At 41.3% G+C, this 19,395-nt stretch overlaps 1 protein-coding gene across 3 annotated transcripts in view; it reads left to right on the top strand.

Moving 5' to 3' along the window:
• Positions 1 to 19,395, top strand: part of Tspan12 (tetraspanin 12) — a 91,853-nt gene that overhangs the window by 60,640 nt on the left and 11,818 nt on the right. For all 3 annotated transcript variants that reach the window (XM_055608094.1, XM_055608093.1, XM_055608095.1), the window contains 3 exons: positions 752 to 826; positions 6,813 to 6,920; positions 10,716 to 10,859. In XM_055608094.1, the coding sequence (XP_055464069.1) occupies positions 752 to 826; positions 6,813 to 6,920; positions 10,716 to 10,859 (327 nt within the window). The remainder of the gene's footprint in view (positions 1 to 751; positions 827 to 6,812; positions 6,921 to 10,715; positions 10,860 to 19,395) is intronic.

Here is a 19,395-nt window from a genome sequence, read left to right as displayed (position 1 = left end):
GTGTGTGTGTGTGTGTGTGTGTGTGTGTGTGTGTGTGTGTGTGTGTGAGCTTGTGTTCCTTGGTGCTCTGCTGGACCACCCACCTTCCTCTCTGTGTTTGTTATATCATTTTCATCCGCACAAGCTTCTCTATTCTCCTTGTTGTAAGTCTGTTTCTTGTTCAGGATCCTGTATATTCTCTATTTCACAGAAATACTGGCTCTTTGTTTGCATTTCTGTTTTCAATACTGCATTCAATTTTGTTACCTGTTTTCATTTGCATACCTTCTAAGAGCTCTTCCCACAGTGGAAACCCACTGTTCAGTTAAAATTAGCATGCGTAGTAGAGATTTTGTTCTATATTTCCTTTTTTACAAATGTAAAAAGGCATCCCTCCTCTTTACCCAGAAGAAAGTGAAAGAATGTACAAGGCAGACCTCATCTCATTTATTCTAAGAGGAACTAAGTATAATTTCTGAAAGAACTTGATTAGCGTTATTAAATTACACCATATGTTATTACTTCGTGCAATAAAACCATTGGCATTTACAGAAGATTTATCCCAGCAGCTGACTAGTAACAAAACAACAGCTCATTTAGGTAGTCCTGAAGGTTATCTGTATGGGGTGGGAGAGGGGGAAGACCGGCCTTGGGCAACTCTCCCTGTGATCCCTGAGGAGGGGCCCTGTGTTCTTCTCATAGAGAACCACAACCCTGAGTCACACTTGCCACATCTGGCTTCACGCTAACGGCTCCTTCTGTCTCCCTGCAGTACTTCGGAACTTTGCTCGTCATCTTCTGTGTAGAACTGGCTTGTGGTGTGTGGACATACGAGCAGGAGGTTATGGTGAGTTCCCAGTGGTGAAGAATCGAAGTGTGGAGTGACATCCAGGTTGGCCTTCCTGTCAGACTCTGGAGAGTGACCGTGGCACATGGCAGCTCCTTTGCGTGATCGCATCACCTGATAACAGCGAACTATCCTAACACTTACGAAAAAGTCACATCCATACATGCATATATATATATATATATATATATATATATATATATTTTTTTTTTTTTTTCCTAAAGCGCATTTCCAATTCATAATTTAAAATCTTTATCTTGGGGTACTTTGATAGATCTTTAATTCCATAGATATCTTAAACATGGACATCATGGACTGGAGCTAGTCTAGGATAACTTCTGAGTTAATAGCGAGGAAGATTAGCATTGCCTTGGTTGCCACAGGACCTCCTTTAAGCCCTGCCCTTGCTGACAACAGCAGAAAATAGCAAGGCAGAAGCCAGTATCTCCCATTTTGCAACATGTTGAACCACATGGCCCTTTCAGAAGTGCTTTTGGAGAATTGCTGAGTACTTACCTTGGTGTAAAAACTCACAGCTTGAGATTTGGCTGTTGAAAACAACAGTTCAGCATTTCTGTCTCTTATTCCAGCCACTGAAGTGACTGGAGAAACCTTCATAGCTTCCTTAGGATGAAAAAGGAGTTTTGCAACTTTTTTTTTTTCAACAGTTGCTCTGTCACTTGTCCCCTCTCCTAGCCGCACCCCCAGCGCTCCCCCGCCCTTGCCTGTGCTGGCTGTTTCTCAGCTTGCTCACTTCTTACTTCGGTGGTGAAATTACTATAGTAGTTCCCAGGGTGGAGTGGAGTTTCTTTGAATGTCTGTGAATGCTGGCTCGCGTCATGCCTCACAGAGGAATTCTGTTTTCACACAAAGGTGCTTTCCCATGTTCTGCCCTTGGGTGTTCTGAAGAGGCTCACAAGGTGATTCTCTCTTTTTTAAATAATTTGTTTTATTAATTACAATTTATTCATTTTGTATCTCAGCTGTACCCCCTCCCTCTTCCCTTCCCTCCCTCTTCTCCTCCCATGCTCCTCCCCCAGTCCACTGATAGGGGCTTTCCTCCTCCCCTTCCATCTGACCTAGCCTATAGTCTCATCAGGACTGGCTGCATTGTCTTCCTCTGTGGCCTGGTAAGGCTGCTCCTACCTCAGGGGGAGGTGATCAAAGAGCCAGCCACTGAGTTTATGTCAGAGAAAGTCACTGTTCCCCTTACTAGGTTACTCACTTGGAGACTGAGCTGCCACGGGCTACATCTGTGCAGGGGTCCTAGGTTATTTCCATGCATGGTCCTTGGTTGGAGTATCAGTATCAGAAAAGACCACTGTGCCCAGAATTTTGGTTCTGTTACTCTCCTTGTGGGGCTCCTATCCCCTACAGGTCTTACTATCTCCCCCTTCCTTTCATGAAATTCTCTGCACTTTGCCCAAAGTTTAGCTATGAGTGTCAGCATCTGCTTTGATACACTGCTAGGTAGAGTCTTTCAGAGGCCCTCTATGGTAGGCTCCTCTCCTGTCCCCTGTTTTCTCCTTCTTCTAATATCCATCCCATTTGCCTTTCTGAATGAGGATTGATCCTCTTACCCAGGGTCTTCCTTCTTGCTTAGCTTCTTTGGGTGTACAGATTTTAGTATATTTATCCTATATTATATTTCTAATATCCACTTATAAGTGATATTAAAACAATCCTGTACAACAACAGATCATCTGGAGGAATATCCATCCCTGATCTCAAGCTGTACTACAGAGCAATAGTAATAAAACTGCATAGAAAGAGTACTGGCATGGAAACAGAATATTGGATCAATGGAGTGGAATAGAAGACCCAGAAATAAATCCACTTACCTATACACACTTGATTTTTTACAAAGATTCCAAAACCATACAATGGAAAAAAGATAACATCTTTAACAAATGGTGCTGGTCTAACTGAATGTCTGTATGTAGAAAAATGCAAATAGATCCATATTTATCACCCTGCATAAAACTAAAGTACAAATGGATCAAAGACCTCAACATAAAACCAGACACACTAAACCTGTTAGAAGAAGAAGTGGGAAGAGCCTGGAACTCATTGGCACAGGAGACACTTCCTGAACAAAACACCAACAGCACAGGCTCTAAAATCAACAATCAATAAATGGGACCTCATGAAACTGAAAAGTGTCTGTGAAGCAAAGGACACTGTTATCAGAAAAAAATGACAGCCTACAGACTGGGAAAGGATCTTCACCAACCCTATATCTGACAGAGGGCTAATATCCACAATATATAAAGCATTCAAGAACTTAAAAAGTAACAAATCAAGTAATCCAATTAAAAATGGGGTACAGAGCTAAATAGAGAATTCTCAATAGAGGAATACTGAATGGCAGAGAAACACTTAAGAAAATGCTCAATGTCCTTAGTCATCAGGGAAATGCAAATTAAAATGACCCTGAGATTTTGCAAGGTGATTCTTAATCATGTGCTTACTCTGTTACTGACAAATGTGTTCCATTGGAATGAGGGGAAACGATGGGGCCTGGGCATGTGGTGAGTTCCTGGTGAATTAGAAATCTTAAGAGAAGGTGGTGATTTTGTGTTTTTTTCAGAGATAGGCAGGACTTTAGGCATTGGTGTAATAAAATGGAAGTTATTTCTGCTGTTGGTGCAGTTATTAAAGATTCTTCAGCGAATCTGTAGTGCTTTGTGAGCATGGATATTCAGTGGCTTCTGCAGATGAATGGCAGCTCTGCCTGCTTCAGTTTGCCTGTGGAGGCTGCCGGGGAAACATTCACAGCTCTGTGAAAAAATTCATAATTCCACATATGAGGACGCATGGAAGAAGACAGACTCTTTGGAAGTTGAAGAGTCAGGAAAGGTCCTACATAGCTCAATATAAAATAAAGTACATACATGAAAAAAAAACTACCATAGAATTGGATTTGGCTTGCTTTCTTTCAGTCATATTTTTACGTTATTCCTAGAAATTTTGTATGTTAGCGGGGGAAAAAAGTCCTGTTGAGAAAAGAGAAACTGAGGGTGGGGATATCCCTGTGATGATCTGGAGACCTAAGGGCTCAGGCTTCTGAGGGTGTACGAGGAAGACTTAAGCAGAGACTCCCAGTGGCAGAGGCCATACAGAGTAAAGAGGGAGGAGAACACCAACCCACCCACAAAAACTTCCACCCAGAATTTACCCTACCTATAAGACGTGCAGGGATAAAGACAGAGCAGATAGAGCAGAGACTGAGGGAATGCTCACCAGATGCCTGGCCCAACCGAAGACCCTCCCTATCCAGAGAGAGAGCCAACCCCTAACATTATGAACGATAGATACTCTGCAAAGCTTGAAGACAGGAGCCTGACAGAGTTGTTCTCTGAGAGGCTCCATTCAACAGTGCCTCAAAATAGATGCTGAGATTCACAGCCAAACATTGGGCCATGCTTAGGAAGTCTTGTGGAAAAGAGGGAGGAAAGAGAAAAAGACCTGGAGGTGAAAGGAGCTCCACCAAGACCAACAGAGCCAACTAACCAGGGCCAGCCAAGGACCATGCAGGAACTGGACCTTGGCCCCCTACAAATATGTAGCTGATGGGCAGCTTAGGCCTCATGTGGATCCTCTAGTAAGGGAAGGGGGAACTGCATGGAACAAGGACTCACTTGCCAGCTTTTTGATCACATTCCTCTGGCGGGACTGCCTTACCAGGCCACAGTGGAAGAGGACATACTCAGACCTAATGGGACTTGATGAGCTGGGGTGGATGGGAAAGGGAGCTCCGCTTTTCTAAGGAAAAGGGGAGGGTGGAGCTAGGAGGGGAGGAGGGATGGGGCTACAACAAGGATGTAAAGTGAATAAAAAGAAGAAAAGAAAAAAGTAGTAGGGCTCTGGATTTTTGTTTTAGCATAAGGAGATTTATCCTGTTTTCAGTTTTTAATTATGATCTACATCTCTGACATGCAAACAGTTTTTGGTTGTATTCTAATTGATGATAAAATATTTTTAGAAATGAGTATCTTTCTGTGGCTTTATTTATTTATTGTTTATTTAATTTAGAGACATGATCTTACTTCATAGCCCAAGCTAACCTGGAATTCACTACCTAATGCAGGCTGCCCTCAAACCCATGGCGATCCTCTTCTTCCAACTATTTACAGTGTTGTCTGGAGGCACCACAGCCCATCCTTTCTGTGGATTTTCTAAATGGACTGTGAAGTATATGCCTTACTGATATATAATAAAAATATGATAAAGCTGTGGGGAGCTTAGAATGAATTAACATTGCCTGTTTGTCAGGGGCTGCTTTGATTTTGACGCATCAGAAAACAAAGGAGTTACATTTGCTCCGTCCCTACCAATGGCTTCAACTCCTGGGGCACTACCTGAATGCACACTGCCATTTCAGCCATGGGCACATGCCGTCATTGTTTTGCTTGTGTAAATCTTCCCCATTACATCACCAGGAGCGAGGAAGGAAGGACCTTTTAAAAGTGAGATGTGGAAAGCAGCCTTGCAGAAAAAGAAAAGTCTGTCTGCTGTACAATTTTTATTGCTTCTGTACTAATAACAATGTAAAAGAAAAGTGCCATTAAAGTTTATTATCTGCTAAATTTCGCAGAATCCAGCCTTTACACAGAATGGGCTTTGTGCTCTCAGCTGGTTCATGCAAGCAAGAGCTCGCTGTGTGTTCTGCTTCATGGCTGGAGCCCGGAAGGTGGAGCCAGAACTTCAATGGGCCTCTGTTTTCTTGCCACATTTGGTTGCAGATTGATGGTGGCCACGTTGAAGAAACAGCCAGTGTTTATTTTGGGATGCAAAAATTTAGAAAAAATTATTCCATTAACTAAGTCAAGAGCCTTGACATCTGTCTGTTCCCTCATTTTTATTGTTTCTGTATGTTCCCCTATCCAGTTCTCCAGTTAAAATATCTGTCCATAATATTAACTGTTTCAGATGATATATTTCTTGAGAATTTATTTTATTTCCATTCACTATACCCTAACGGATATGAGATAATAATAATTTATAGTGGGTAGCTTGAACTTTGACTAGTGTTCTGAACGTTATTAAACCATATGAATGGAATGCATACCCAACCAACTTGCTATCTTTTTTGTATTTTGTGTTTCCAAGTGATTATTTTTTTAAAAAGAAGAAACCAGCAGCGATCTAGAAAAGAAATAAAATTGAAGAATTTCTGTGGCTGAGAAAGTTTAAGCTTAGTTCGACTGACATTATTATTATTTTTTTCTTTTTTTCTGTGATAGCTCTGGCCATCCTGCAACTTGTTTTGTAGACCAGGATGGCCTTGAACTTATAGAGATCCACCTGTATCGGCCTCTCAGCTGCTATAACTATTCTTAAATAGCACACACACACACACACACACACACATGCTCAGGTGAGGAGATCAGAGGAGAACTGGTACCCTCCTCCATCGATCTCTGTCTTACTCCTTTGAGACAGCATCTTTCTGAATTTGGAGACTGGTCTGCTATGTTGGTACCTCTAAGCTTGTGATCCTCTGGCATCTGCCTTTCTTTCCACCTCCTGAAGTGCTGGGTTTACAGGCACATGTGGCCATATCCAGTCTTTTTCATTTGATGGGTCTGAGCTCAGGTTTTCGTGCTGCGCAGCAAATACTCTTATAAACTGAGTCATCTCCCCTGCCTGATATTACTATTTTCAATAAGATTTCAAAATTACCCTGGTCTTAGGTTTTTCAAGACTTATGTATGCATCTCCTTTTTCTATATCCTGGTTCTTGATCCCATGTCATTTTCTAGAATGTCAGCTTTATTTACCTGAGCTGATTCTATAAGCAAGTCTAAGTGGAAATAGTGTTTATCAGCTTTAACACAATCTTTATGCATGTGATGTGTGGATTTTCAGTATGCTTAAGGCTCTAGGTTTATATATGTAGGTGAGCTTTTGGCCTGGCTGGTTGTGCTTGTGTGTTGACAATTTGCTTTTTTTTTTTTTTTTTTTTTTTTTTTTTTGTCTCCAGGTGCCCGTACAGTGGTCAGATATGGTTACTTTGAAAGCCAGAATGACAAATTATGGCTTACCCAGGTATAGATGGCTTACACATGCTTGGAATTATTTTCAGAGAGAGGTAAGTGCTGCTATTCTTGGGGGTAGAAAGTCTAGAATAAGTGGCAGGTTGTCAAAACAGGTGTTCAAAGCTTTGGTTTTGATCGTTTTTCGGCACTGAAAACTGAAGCCTGTGTACCAGTCATCGTGGTGCAGTTTTTTCCCAGCATGCCTCAAGTCACCCCCTGCTTGTCTTTTCATCTCAGGCATACCTTTTCATCTTCATCTCGTCTGGTCCACACACATCGGCTTAGAAGTTGTTTTGCTGAGCTACTCTGATGTTTCTTATTCATGAGTTATTTAATAAATATCCCAAGTTTTACTTACATACTTCTTTTATGAGAATTTTACTTTTAGAGTTGCCCATGTTTTAAATTTTATTTCAACATTTTGAAAGGTTGTTTCCATTTGGGAATTCAGTTGGCGTGAACATTATGGGCCTGTTTTGTATGTTTGTTTGTTCATTTGTTTTTCTAGTCAAATCCTTGATATCCTTGATTCAAATCCTAGCTCTGCAACTTACTTTGCGTTCACTTAGTGCTATAAGCTTTAGCTTTTTTACCCCTATGAGGTGGAAACAATACAGATACTCACCTCAGGGAGGGTCAGGAAGAGTGAACAAGATCATCAACTTGATCCCGTTTTGATTATGCTTATTGGCGGTGATATTACAAACAAGCTTTTTTTGTTCCCAAACTGTCTTAACATTTCATCCAAGTATCTCAAATGGGAACTGTTTTCTAGATGTTTGAAATTCAGTGATTTGAGATTAATCATTGATTTTTGCTTCAAACCAGCTCTCCTAAGCATTTTCCTTGTGACTGGAGCGGCATTGCTAAAAGACGAAGTATCTCAGATTGCTTTCTTTCTCTTGCTCTGGACCATGTAGCATTGGAGAATGAGCATCTCACCGGATAGTCAGCAACTTATTCTGCTCAGTCTATGCCTGAGGCAGAGGGTCAAGTCTAGGGCAGCCTCCAAACCTCAGTTTGTGTCACCAGTGTTGAGATGGTGGAATTATCAGTGTCACACAGATTTCCTGTTATTTCACTGCTTCCTGACTTTGTTTGTTTGTTGCACAATTATACTGAAAACAACACAATGAGAAGACATGCGAAGCATGCTGGGGCATTTTTAGTAAGCTGTGTTCAGGAACTGCCCCTGGTGGAGCTCCCGGAGTCTTTATTTTCTGGAACTGATGATATCAAGTGTGATAAGCCAAGTCGAAAATAGTAAAATTGTTTTCCTCCTTATGGGGCTGCACCTTCATGGACAGTTCACAAGTCCTGCAATGCTACGTGCCGCCTTGCCTTTGCTGGGTGTGCTTGCTCTTCTCTCACAATGCTGGTTTGCATGAAAAGAGTGGTGAGTGCATCAAAATATCTGAAGACTTTCAAAGCCCTTTCTGTTAGTCTGACAGGAATGCCACAGGGCAGTGTCACACACAGAGTCACTAGGGATAAGTACATGTTCACTATTGTGGAGGCTAAAGGTTCAAGATGGCCAAATACTGATGTCTTTTGGAGCCTCTTGGCTTGTAGATGGCCTTGTCTATGTATGTGCCTATGCTTAATTTTTCTCTTTTTGTAAGGATGTTATTCATTCTTCCGGCCCATGATGCTGAACTTATTTTAAAATAGTTACTCCTCTAGTGCCTTTCTCACCATAAATGATCTCTTTCTGGGGTAGAGGAGCTAGAATTTTAACATGTAAATTTAGAGGGGGAGAGACAAATCAGCCTTGGACTCTTTGCTTTTTACAATAAATCAGCCTTCAGAACCGCTCATTCACTGATATCCTGTGCATGTACCATAACTGAATGGATCTTGTAGAATTCCTAGTGATGCTTACTAATATCTTATCTTAAACCATATTTTTAACATGGTAGTCCTTGTAGGCTCTGGAATCACAGGGGCTGCCCTACATTGACCTATGACTTTGGAGAGTCACTTCCCCCATCAAGGGCCTCAGTTTACTTACATGTAAAATGGTGATTCTATGGTATTTTCTAGGGCTTAACGGTATCAGCTTGGAGAATAGCTACCTTGAAATGTGCAGTAGTTGTGACAGGTAGTGGTAGAGCACAGGCTCGTGCTGTGATGTGCGGTTCACCTTGAGGAGGTTCGGAAAGCCTCCACACAGATCCACTGTCCTCTGTTGGATAGGCTGAGACAACTGTGTAAAAGAAAACCGATGTCACTGTCCCCTTAACAATGTTGGCACCGAACACAGCTTACGCTACTTGGAAAAGCCATTTCCATGGAAGTCTTCGTTTCCTGACAAAGCCAGATAAGTGGCTGTGAATGCAGGTAGGGTGCTCAGAGAACCACCCCGGGGTGTCAGCTCAGAAAGGCCGGTGCCTCTGGGAAATGAATGGAGACAGCTCTCTCTGAGTGCCAGGCCTTAAAAACACTCACCTCAAAATGTGATGAAGTTTTTAGAATGGGGATTTTTTAAAGTACATGCTTTATTTTTGGGAATCCCAATGCATTGTGTCGGTGTGTGATGTCAGATTAGTAATCTATGATATTTATGTCATGTGATGCTTAGCAGATGACTTAGTTGTGATGTTTGTGGTCCACTCGTGGTTTTAAAACAATACAGAAAACATTTTTAAAACTCTTTTTTGAGAAAAAAACATTTTCTCAAAACTCTTAGTTTAACAGCTTCCAGTGATTACCATTCAAGGTGCTTGTATGATGCCCTTTTCTATTTAAATCATAAGCTCTTTAAATCATAAGCTCTTCAGGCAAGTGGGTGAATACATACCAAGTACACTGAGCATCCTTGCTTGCTGTTGCATGAGGAATTAGGAATTCTTCCAAGCTGGTTTAGGTTAAGCTTTGAAATGGCGCTGGCTTGTGATATTTTCTGATTCAGTGTTAATCTTGAGCACAGGCTGGTCTCCTGGGCTGTGTGATTTGCATAGCCATCACTTGGTAGGGTTCTTCTTCGTGACTGCCCATACCCCTTCCTTCTAACTATACAGAAGAGAGCTTCTCTTTTATCCAAGGGCAAAGCTCTCCTGATCACAGCTACTTTTTCTGAATCCAGTCTACACATGCCTTCAAGCCTTCATCAGAGTTTTTTTTTTCTTTTGATAATTTTTAGTGAAGCACAACAAAAAGTCGTCTTCTTAAACATGCCTTAGGGAAAGCCAAGCTCGTTTTTCTTAAATCCAGCTACATTCAAACTAGTCACATTATTTCTCTGAAATTATAATGGTACAATATGATAGCTCTTCAGGAACTCCACTCTATTGGGTGATAATAAGTTGGAAAAATATCTACAGATTTTTATTTCCCTAGAATAAGAATCCTAAGACTGCTTGGCTATCTTTGTGATGTGGACCTTGGGCAACAAGTCTTCCCTTAGGTTTTGTGGAAACTGTCATCACAATAGTTGAATCTCTTTGAGTTTATACCAGTGACTAGGTAATAAGCAAAATGATGAGCTACTTTTTTTACTGACTAGAAGTTAATGATTAAAAAGTTCAGCTGTTGAGTTTGTAAATATGTGTGTGGAATCTTTCATCATTGTGATCATCTGCAGAGCCTCATGGAGTTGGAGAGTGAGACACAGATTTGCTTCTAGGTGGGGTGGGTGTCATTGTTCAGAACTGTTCCATTATGGAATGACGAGTTTGATGTTCCTTCATGATGTGTGTGTCCTCAAGACAGAATGCACAAATATCTGTAACTGATAAGAGAGCTTAACTCTGAGTGCAAATAATTAAGAAATCTACTACCTCATCTCTCTTAACTTAAACAAAAACATTTTGTGTAGTTTCAAGGTGTGATGGGTAATTCTTTTTCAGTTTAAGTGCTGTGGTGTGGTGTACTTCACTGACTGGCTGGAAATGACAGAGATGGACTGGCCTCCAGATTCCTGTTGCGTTAGGGAATTCCCAGGATGCTCCAAGCAGGCTCACCAGGAAGACCTGAGTGATCTTTACCAAGAGGTAAGACCTTGTGTGGACATCATAGCATGGACAACATTTTCCAAAAGAACCTTAAATACTATGCTGACTAGATTTCCATTTTCTGTGTAATTTTTTTCACACATAAATTTAAATTTTCTGATATATTCAGCAACAAGAAACAAAGTGAAAAAATAACAGTGACCACCTTTTAAGAAATCAGAGTGGGAAAGACCTAGTTCTATCATTAATTGAATTTTATTTTATTATTTAAAAATAACCCTTCTCACTAATTAGATTTTACACTCCAATGCCTAGAGGTAAATTCTATTGTGTTCTCCTAGGGCCCCTTTAAAAATAAGTATGTGCAGATTATGTAGCCAAGGGGGTCCGTGGGTAAGCCTGGGCTTTGCAGTTCTTGAGCGGACTATTTTAGGGCCTTGATGTAGGGAAAGAAAACGCCTGAGAAAATCCTATGTGCTGCTCTTCGGTTCCCCCTGCTGGTGATAACTGGTAACCTCAGTTTTAGTTTCCTGAAAATCAGTACCAAAAATGTACGTGTTGTGTGTTCTTCCAGAATTCACCAAAATCATCAGTTGCTCTTTCATTGGAGTTTTTATGTCCCTTCATCTTTAGTGGTTTCACAGTCAGTGATGGAATACCATTCTCAGATTAAAATGTAGAGTTTAACTGTAAGCTGTGCTGCAGAGATGGCTCAGGTCAGTGGTTAAGGACACTCACTGCTCTTACAGAGAACCTGGGTTAAGGTCACAGCACCCGCCGGTGTCTCACAGCCATCTATCCTCTAGTCCCAGGGGATATGGCACCCCTGCTGACCTCCACAGGCTCCCTGCCTGCACACACATGCATTTATCTACATTCAGGCAAACACATATACCCACAAGCTTAAATCAATGAAAAAAAAAAATACAGTTTTACTGTAAGTTACAGTAGCCACTGGCTATGTGTGGTTGGTTATTTTCATTAAATTAGATTAAGTACTTAGAGTTTTATTTCCTCAGTTTCTACCTGTAGACTCTGGCTCATGAAACACCACTGAACACGTTGAGCTTAACATAAAAACTTAGAATGTTTGTAATACAATGAAAATATGTATTTATATGTGATGTGCATCTATGATATGGCTGTAATAAGAAAACATCTGAGGGTGTGTGTGTGTGTGTGTGTGTTGTGAATATACATGTAGGCTCTCAGTGAACCTGGAACTTGCTGTCTTGGTGAGGACAGTTGGCAAGCAAGCCCCTAGCATCTGCCTGTCTCTCCGACCCCAGCACCAGAGCTACCTTGTGCCCACTGTTCATGAGGGTGCTGGGATCCAAACTCGGGTTCTAACGTTTGTGAAACAAGTAACTGTTTTCCCTGCTGAGCCATCTCTCCGTCTCGCAACTCAGGACTTTAAGAAGACATGCCTTTTATGTACTGTAGGAGAACATGCTTCTTTTCCACACAGTGTTGTCCACTCGTTTTCTTTAAGGCTGCCTACCAAAGTCAGCTGTGGAGTTCCATGGCGTATCCTGCATGCTGGCGGACTTGAGCTAGTCTGAACGTAGTGCTGCAAGCTGAGTGGCTTCAAAAGCAGAAACAAGTTCGCAGTTCTACAGCGTAGAAATTCAAGGTCACTATGTTTGCAAGGCCATGTCAGCTCCTTCTGAGGACTGCATTGTCTGCCTCCCCTCCAGCTTCTGGCCTTTCCTGCTCCATGCTTTTCTCTTCACATGGTATTTTCCACGTGTGTTTCTGTCTCCAAATTTCCCCAGAAAGGTCACCTTGAAGCCCACCGTTCTGCAATCTGGGTTCATCCTCACTTCATTACATCTTCAACAACCTAGTTGTCATAAAATCACATCCTGAGCTGTGAAGAGAACAGATTAAACATAAATTTTGCCAGGACACAGTGGAACCTATTACCAGAATTGTCGAAGCAACTGAATAACTCAGCTTGTTTATTTTAAAAGATAATAAAAATATGTGTTACTATTCCCCACATTACTGAGAAGCATGATGTTTGGCTTTCATTATTTTGAACACATTATGATTCAATGTACTTGGCTTCAGCGACACAAAGGACACATCAGATACAGTTAACTGAACAAGACATCGTTGACTCAATGTTTCCAGGTCCCTCAGTGATTGTGCTCAAATGAAAGTCGACTGCTCTGCTGTCCGACGAATGTTGTAGAACATGATGAAAGGCAACCAAGCCATGTTCTTTTCTATGCTACAGAACTCAAGACTCAATAGTTCTGAGAGTGTTAAATGGAAATTCCTGCGGAGATTCAATTACATTATAACTTACTGTTACCCATTAAAAGAACAAGTGATTATAACACACACACACACACACACACACACACACACACACACACACACACACGAATTGAAGCCTGTCAATGTTCCCAGTGTAAATCTTGCTCATTGGTTGGTTCTCAGCAAGTCAGTTTTGAGAGTTACTGGGCTCCAGCACAATGGGGTAGTTTCTGCCTTGGTGCCAATGATGTGTTACAGCTGTGGCCGAGATAAGAGTCTGAATGCGGCTAAACTCTCTTCACCTTTACTTTATTTACCTGAAAATTATTTATTTTTACACTTGCTACACTTTTTGTTTTCCTGTAAAACTCAATTAATTTTCCTGCATGCCTTAGACCATTTCTGCTAGTGCTACGTAATGGGAATCTTGCTTTTGACGGTTTGCTTTTAGCATGTCTAATGGAGAGATTGGAGGAAGCCAGATTGTTGTATATGTGCAAACTGATAACCCAGATTAATTTGAATATTTTCATATTTTTATCAGAAGACTTTTAGTAGTCAGCTGATGTGGGCTGTTGTAAATTGATTTCAGATGGAGACCTCTGGTTAGGCTGGTTGTGTCGGAACAATCTGCCTTTGCATTTTACAATTAACAACTGATGCTGATATTAGTGATGATAACAGCACAGTTATATGCATAATTGACTTTCAAAAGTGGGTCATTTAGTAGCTTTATGACTCAAGTACAATTAGGTCCATAATTAAAAAAAGAAGCTTTCTGAGATCACCCTCTTGCAAAATGAGTGTTTAAATGTAGAATTGAGTGACGACATGCTGCAGGATTTGAGAGGAGTTTTTTGAAGTAGAGAAAACTGAGCAAAAATATTTTAGATGTTTTTAAATATCTCAAAGGTCCTAATTCAAAGACCTGGAACAAGGTACATGCAGGGCTGCTCCAGGGGACGGAAGTTACAGGAAGGAAATTTTGCATCGATGGGAGGAAGACCTTGCTCATCAAGATTTGTCCAATCACAAGACAGGATATATTGTAATAGTGTTTCACTGCTAAAACTTTTGAAGCCAAGGTCAGACAGCCACGTCACTGGGTGCTGTAGGATGGGCTTTTAAATTAAGAGTGAATCTGCACTAGATTGACTTCAAGGTCCCGTTATCTCCCATATTCTGTAAGCTCAGAGATAACTACTAGTTTCCTTCCTACGCTCTTCCTTCAGAAGTCTGAATCGAGGAAATAAATCATTCTCAACCATCTGGTGGCCTGCCTGGTTCTCTGACCCAATAATATTTTATGACACATTCTGAAACCTGTGAAAAATGATAGAGCAGAAATGTAGCAACAATTGCACATTTTAGAAATATCCTCACCAGAGGTGCAGTTAGGTTTGGCGCACCAATCTTTGAATGTCCTTAATAATCGACACGTACACTTGAAAAACATATAGGCTTAATAATTACATGTGCAACTATCTGACTATCACTTTGATTTTGTGTATTCATTTACTCAAAATACTCTGTAATTGTCTTTAGTTCAACATCCTGTGTAGAATGTTGTGGACAAAATTCTTTCTGATAGCTTAAAGGGTAGTAATATAGACATTTAGCAACAATGAGAGAAAGATGATTACAAAAGAAAAAAAGGTTACAGTAAACAGTTTGAAGACTTTGAACTCAGTAATAGGGTGAGGCTTTCTTGGTGAGGGTACTTCTTTAGATAAGATGGGGATATCTTAAAAGGTAAAATTTTAACTGAAACCAATTGGTGGCAAGGACCCAGATGTGCAAAGTCTGTGAAGAGTTTATTTGGCTGAGGGAACCGCAAGTACCGAAGTTCAGGTGGCGTGGGCCAATGCTCACTACCTTGTTGGTATCCCATTCTTGGTAAGTATCTGAATAACTGCATCTTCAAATGCAGGCCATCAGACTTGGCCTCAACGAAGCTTCAAACTCAGAGTTGCAGTTGGTGAAATTTAGTATGCTGCACATTTTCCTTCTCCCTAAAATGTGCAGTGTTTAGGTTCAGTCTGGAGAAGACAGAAAGGTAGAAAAAAATGAAGGATGTTTTAAAGTTTCATGTAGCAGGATCCTAGACCTGCTGCCGATGGATGTGGGATCTTCTAAGAGGAACTACACGTTACACTGTCAAACTTACTTTCACTATTTTGTGTGTGCATTTTGCTGGTGAGCAGAAGCTATAGCTTTAATCAGTTCTTCAAGGGACTGTGTTTGGGAGAATAGCTGTGTCTTTATCTCAGATAGAAAATGAAGCATAAACAGGCCCTTCAAGAGGATCCAAAGGCTCCAGTACAGTATCTCAAGAAAAGTAGAAGAAGGTAAACAGGCTCATAGCAGCCCTCCTTCAAATGAATCCATTCAAAATGTAAAGAGAAGAGGTACAGAAAGCCGAGCAGAATGTGTGTCTAGAGGTACATTTCTTTGTTTTGTAGTTAAAAGAGAGGTGACTGCTAAATATGTATTGACCAAATCTTAAGAAAAGTAAGAAAAGTAATGCTCTCAGTGATTTATGTAAGGGCAAGACAGAGTGAGCTCCTTCACACAGCAGAGTGCCCTTGGGACATTTTTCCTTTAACCCCTTAAACTTTTTGTATTTCATGGGATGGGGAAGAATCTCAAATAACAGTAAATTTATCTTAAGCAAATATGTTGCTATAATCCATATATGATTCTTTAGATCAGTGCTTTTCAACCTATGGGTCACGACCCCACTGGGGGTAAAATGACCCTTTCACAAGTGTCATATGTCAGATATCCTGCATATCAGACATTTACATTATTATTAATAACAGCAGCAAAAGAACAGTTATGAAGTAGCAACAAAAATGATTTTTGGCAGGGGTCACTACAACATGAAGAACTATATTAAAGGGTCGCGATGTTAGGAAGGTTGAGAACCATGGCTTTCGATGGTAGTTTATTTCTTCTTGCTCTATCATCTGTGAGTAAAGAACTCACAAAGGGCAGTAAGTGTCGCGGTCAAACCTTTTTTCTGTTATTTGGTTTCTGGACAATGGATGAAGAGCGGTGTATCTAGAGCTTCAAATACAACGTGGACGGGGCCAAGGCTGGGGACATAGTTAAAGCACGGTGAGCTTCACCGAAGGGAAAGCTGCACAAAGGAAACCTTAGGGGGAAGGAAGATTTAAACTAATCAAAGCCAATAGAAATCGTGTTGCTGGCAGGCCAAAGTGGCCAAACTTTCTCAAGGGGGTATGGGAAGGAGGATGCATATGAACTATTTCAAACTCTAGGTAAAGCAACAGCAGAATTAGCACTAAACATGGTACACACAGATGGACATGGAATAGTTGAAAAGAACCAAGGATAACCTAGAATTTGGTCATTAATAGCGTTTGAAGTCTTCATACTCTCCTTTGAGTCTTGCGTGATGTGTCATAGGCTGAGGACAATAAATTCACACTGTCTTTTCTCATTGGGATGCTGTGTGGCTTTATTCTTGCCATCCCTTTTGCATTCTTCTGTACTCGAAGGATAACCAGTACACATTATCTTTCCCCTTTATTTTTCTGAGCAACTTCTCAGTCTTAAGTGCTGTTTGTTAATATCTCTCTCTTATTAACATCATGGATCAATTCTAACAATTGGTATTCTTTGTGTATGGAATCATTTTCCCCTAGCAATCCCGAGCTGAAGTGGAGAAATTACAAAATGTTATGGGTACAGAATGCTACGTTGGGAAGTAAAGATGGCCTTTCATCAAGCTCTACTTACTGACAGGGCCAATTGATTTTCACCTAGTCATCTTTGGTTTGTATGGGATTCTCTTTAGGACCAAGAAAATCTTCACACACGATACAGACAAGAAATCAGGAGAGAGAATTACAGAGAACTACAGGAGGTGACAGAGGAGGAGTTTAGATCTTCAGGCGAGTTGGCCAAGTCACAAAGAGAATAGCAGCAAAAGGGTGTAGAAAATGGAGCAAGAACTAAGTCCTCTTGAAGGAGGGCACAGAAAGGAGCTGGATGGAGTGGGAAATCCTGAGTGGCCATTGTCTTTGTGCTGTAGATAAGCAGTGGGAGGAAAATGGAGAGTAATGGTGTGTCACTGGCCTTTCTGCCTTAAAGGGTGTTATCCAAGTGAAGAAAGCATTTGACTGGCAGGTGGCAGAAGAGACCGTTTCCAGCCAAGCAATGGTCCCAAGTTAGAACTGACAGCAAGTGAAGAGACTGGCCCTGTCATGTCACTATGATGCACAGAGCAGGGGCCGGGTTATGAATAGCCCTGTATGTTCTGCTAACACGGAGATTTCATAGTCGTCTGTAATTGCTGAGTCAAAAGGCAAATGTGCTCATGCATTTGAAGCATTCCTGTGAAAGGAAGGCCTATTACAAAGTAGTCATGGGGAACTGATTTATTAGTAATGAATCTCCATGGCCAGATAAACACACAGAGAACCCCCTGCCCAGATGGTGAACGGTAGGAAGCTTTTCAAGCTCAGTGGTTATTTAGATGGAATTTCCCCAAGAAGTTCCTTTCTCAGGGTTCTTTATATAAACTCAGAGATCTTCCCTCCTGCCTTTCTTCTATCTTCATTATCTCCTTCTAAACTGTCAGCAGGATCAGGTTAACTCTGGCTTGGGGTCTTGCCTGTTTTATCAAAGCTCCTGCAGGGCCAGTTTGGGTTGTTTGTGGCTGGTGCGGGCCCAGGGGCAGGCTTTTATCTTCAGACTTTGCTTGAACTACTCTGGCTGGAAGCGCTCTGGCAGTTTTGCTGCAGGTATACGGATGCATTGTTCTTTCAATTGTGAGTTTCCTGTTCATTATTCACTGCTCAGAATGACCACTTTCCTCCTCTGCTTTATTAAAAGACTGTCAAGGTTTGCCTCCAGACTGTAGTGCCATAAAAAGTCTTCATAGGATTTTGGTCCAAGAAAGTATGTTACACAGCAATTACTTTAGATCTGTTTTTGAAATCGTAATGCTGGTGTTGTAAAGAATGGGATGAGGCAGGAGATTAAGGCAAAGATCCAGGCTTGAGGTACAAAAATTAGGTAGGAGACTGGTGGATAATTCATGTGATTATAAGGGCTGAGGTTCAATTTATAGCACTGAGAATGTGTTGGAGAGGACAAGTGTGGAAAAGGCACTTAAAATCAAGAACAGAAAAAAAAATAGGTGTAGGCTTGGGTGTGGTGCTTTGATTTGGAGCCTGGAGAGCTGAAACCTGAACTGAAGGGTTGGGAGTGATTAGATTCCTTTATTCCATCGTTGAAGTGTTGCCTTTAAGGCTATGGTGCAGGGCGGTGCAGAAATCCGGGAGGCAATCTGGAGTTCGAGAGGCAGAACTCAGCTAGAGATGTGATTTTCTGTGTGCCAATTAAAGAAGGACTAGTACAATGGCTTGGATGAGGTATGTTTCTATTTCCTAGATGAGCCAGGTACTTGGGGCTGCTTGTCAGCTCCAAGGCTCAACAACTTGAGCCTAATGGTGATATAACCTTTCCCTCTTAGACACCTGTCTTTCAGAATTACTCCTACTTTCTCCGAGGGCCCTGGGCAGAAGAAAGGGCATGTAATGGGAGTATATCCTATTCCGGGAAGGCCTTTGTATGTGCCAGGCTTTCTTTGGCTTTGCTTAGTCAAGGGTTGAAAGCAGTATGGGAGGCAGAGGACATACTGTCTCCTCACCCACCCCAAGGGCCATAGCTGACACTGTTGTAAGACAGCTTAACACTTACACAAAAGAACTTTTACACACAAAGGGCCTTGAGAAATGAAAACTGTTACCCTAAATCTAATGAATAAAATATGGAGTAGTGGAGAAACATGTCCAGACAAAAGGGATATGAGCTAGTGAGGACCAACCAGAGAGGAGGCTGTCAGCAAGACCAGTTTCAAATTCTTTCCTTTTTCTCTTCATCATATCCTTTGTCTCCTCAGGGTGGAGCTGGACACCTGTCACTGGATTTAACAAGGGAAGATTAGAAAAATGGGTTTATAGGTTTTAAAGCTTGCATTAAAGGATCAGAAGTGGAGGACCTGTACCTTGCTCTGAGGACACACACACACACACACACACACACACACACACACACACAAGGACAGGAGGTCATGAGACCTTGTTTCCCCAGTGCTTTTTCATGTTTAGCCATTGTTGCCTTTCGGGTAGGGAGTGCAAGCTCTGACAGAAACATTGAGTTTTCAACCAGGATACTAACATGGTTAAAAGTATTACCTCAGCAAAACCCTAAGACAGTTCTGTCAGTATTATCAGAATTTTGTGAAGAAGTAACCCAGGAAGAAGTAACCAGTTGC

The sequence above is a fragment of the Psammomys obesus genome, unplaced genomic scaffold (assembly GCF_907164565.1).
Source record: "Psammomys obesus unplaced genomic scaffold, mPsaObe1.curated_primary_1811, whole genome shotgun sequence".
Lineage (NCBI taxonomy): Eukaryota > Metazoa > Chordata > Mammalia > Rodentia > Muridae > Psammomys > Psammomys obesus.
The sequence above is the reverse complement of the archived record's forward strand: the minus strand, read 5'-3'. Positions and strand labels throughout refer to the sequence as shown.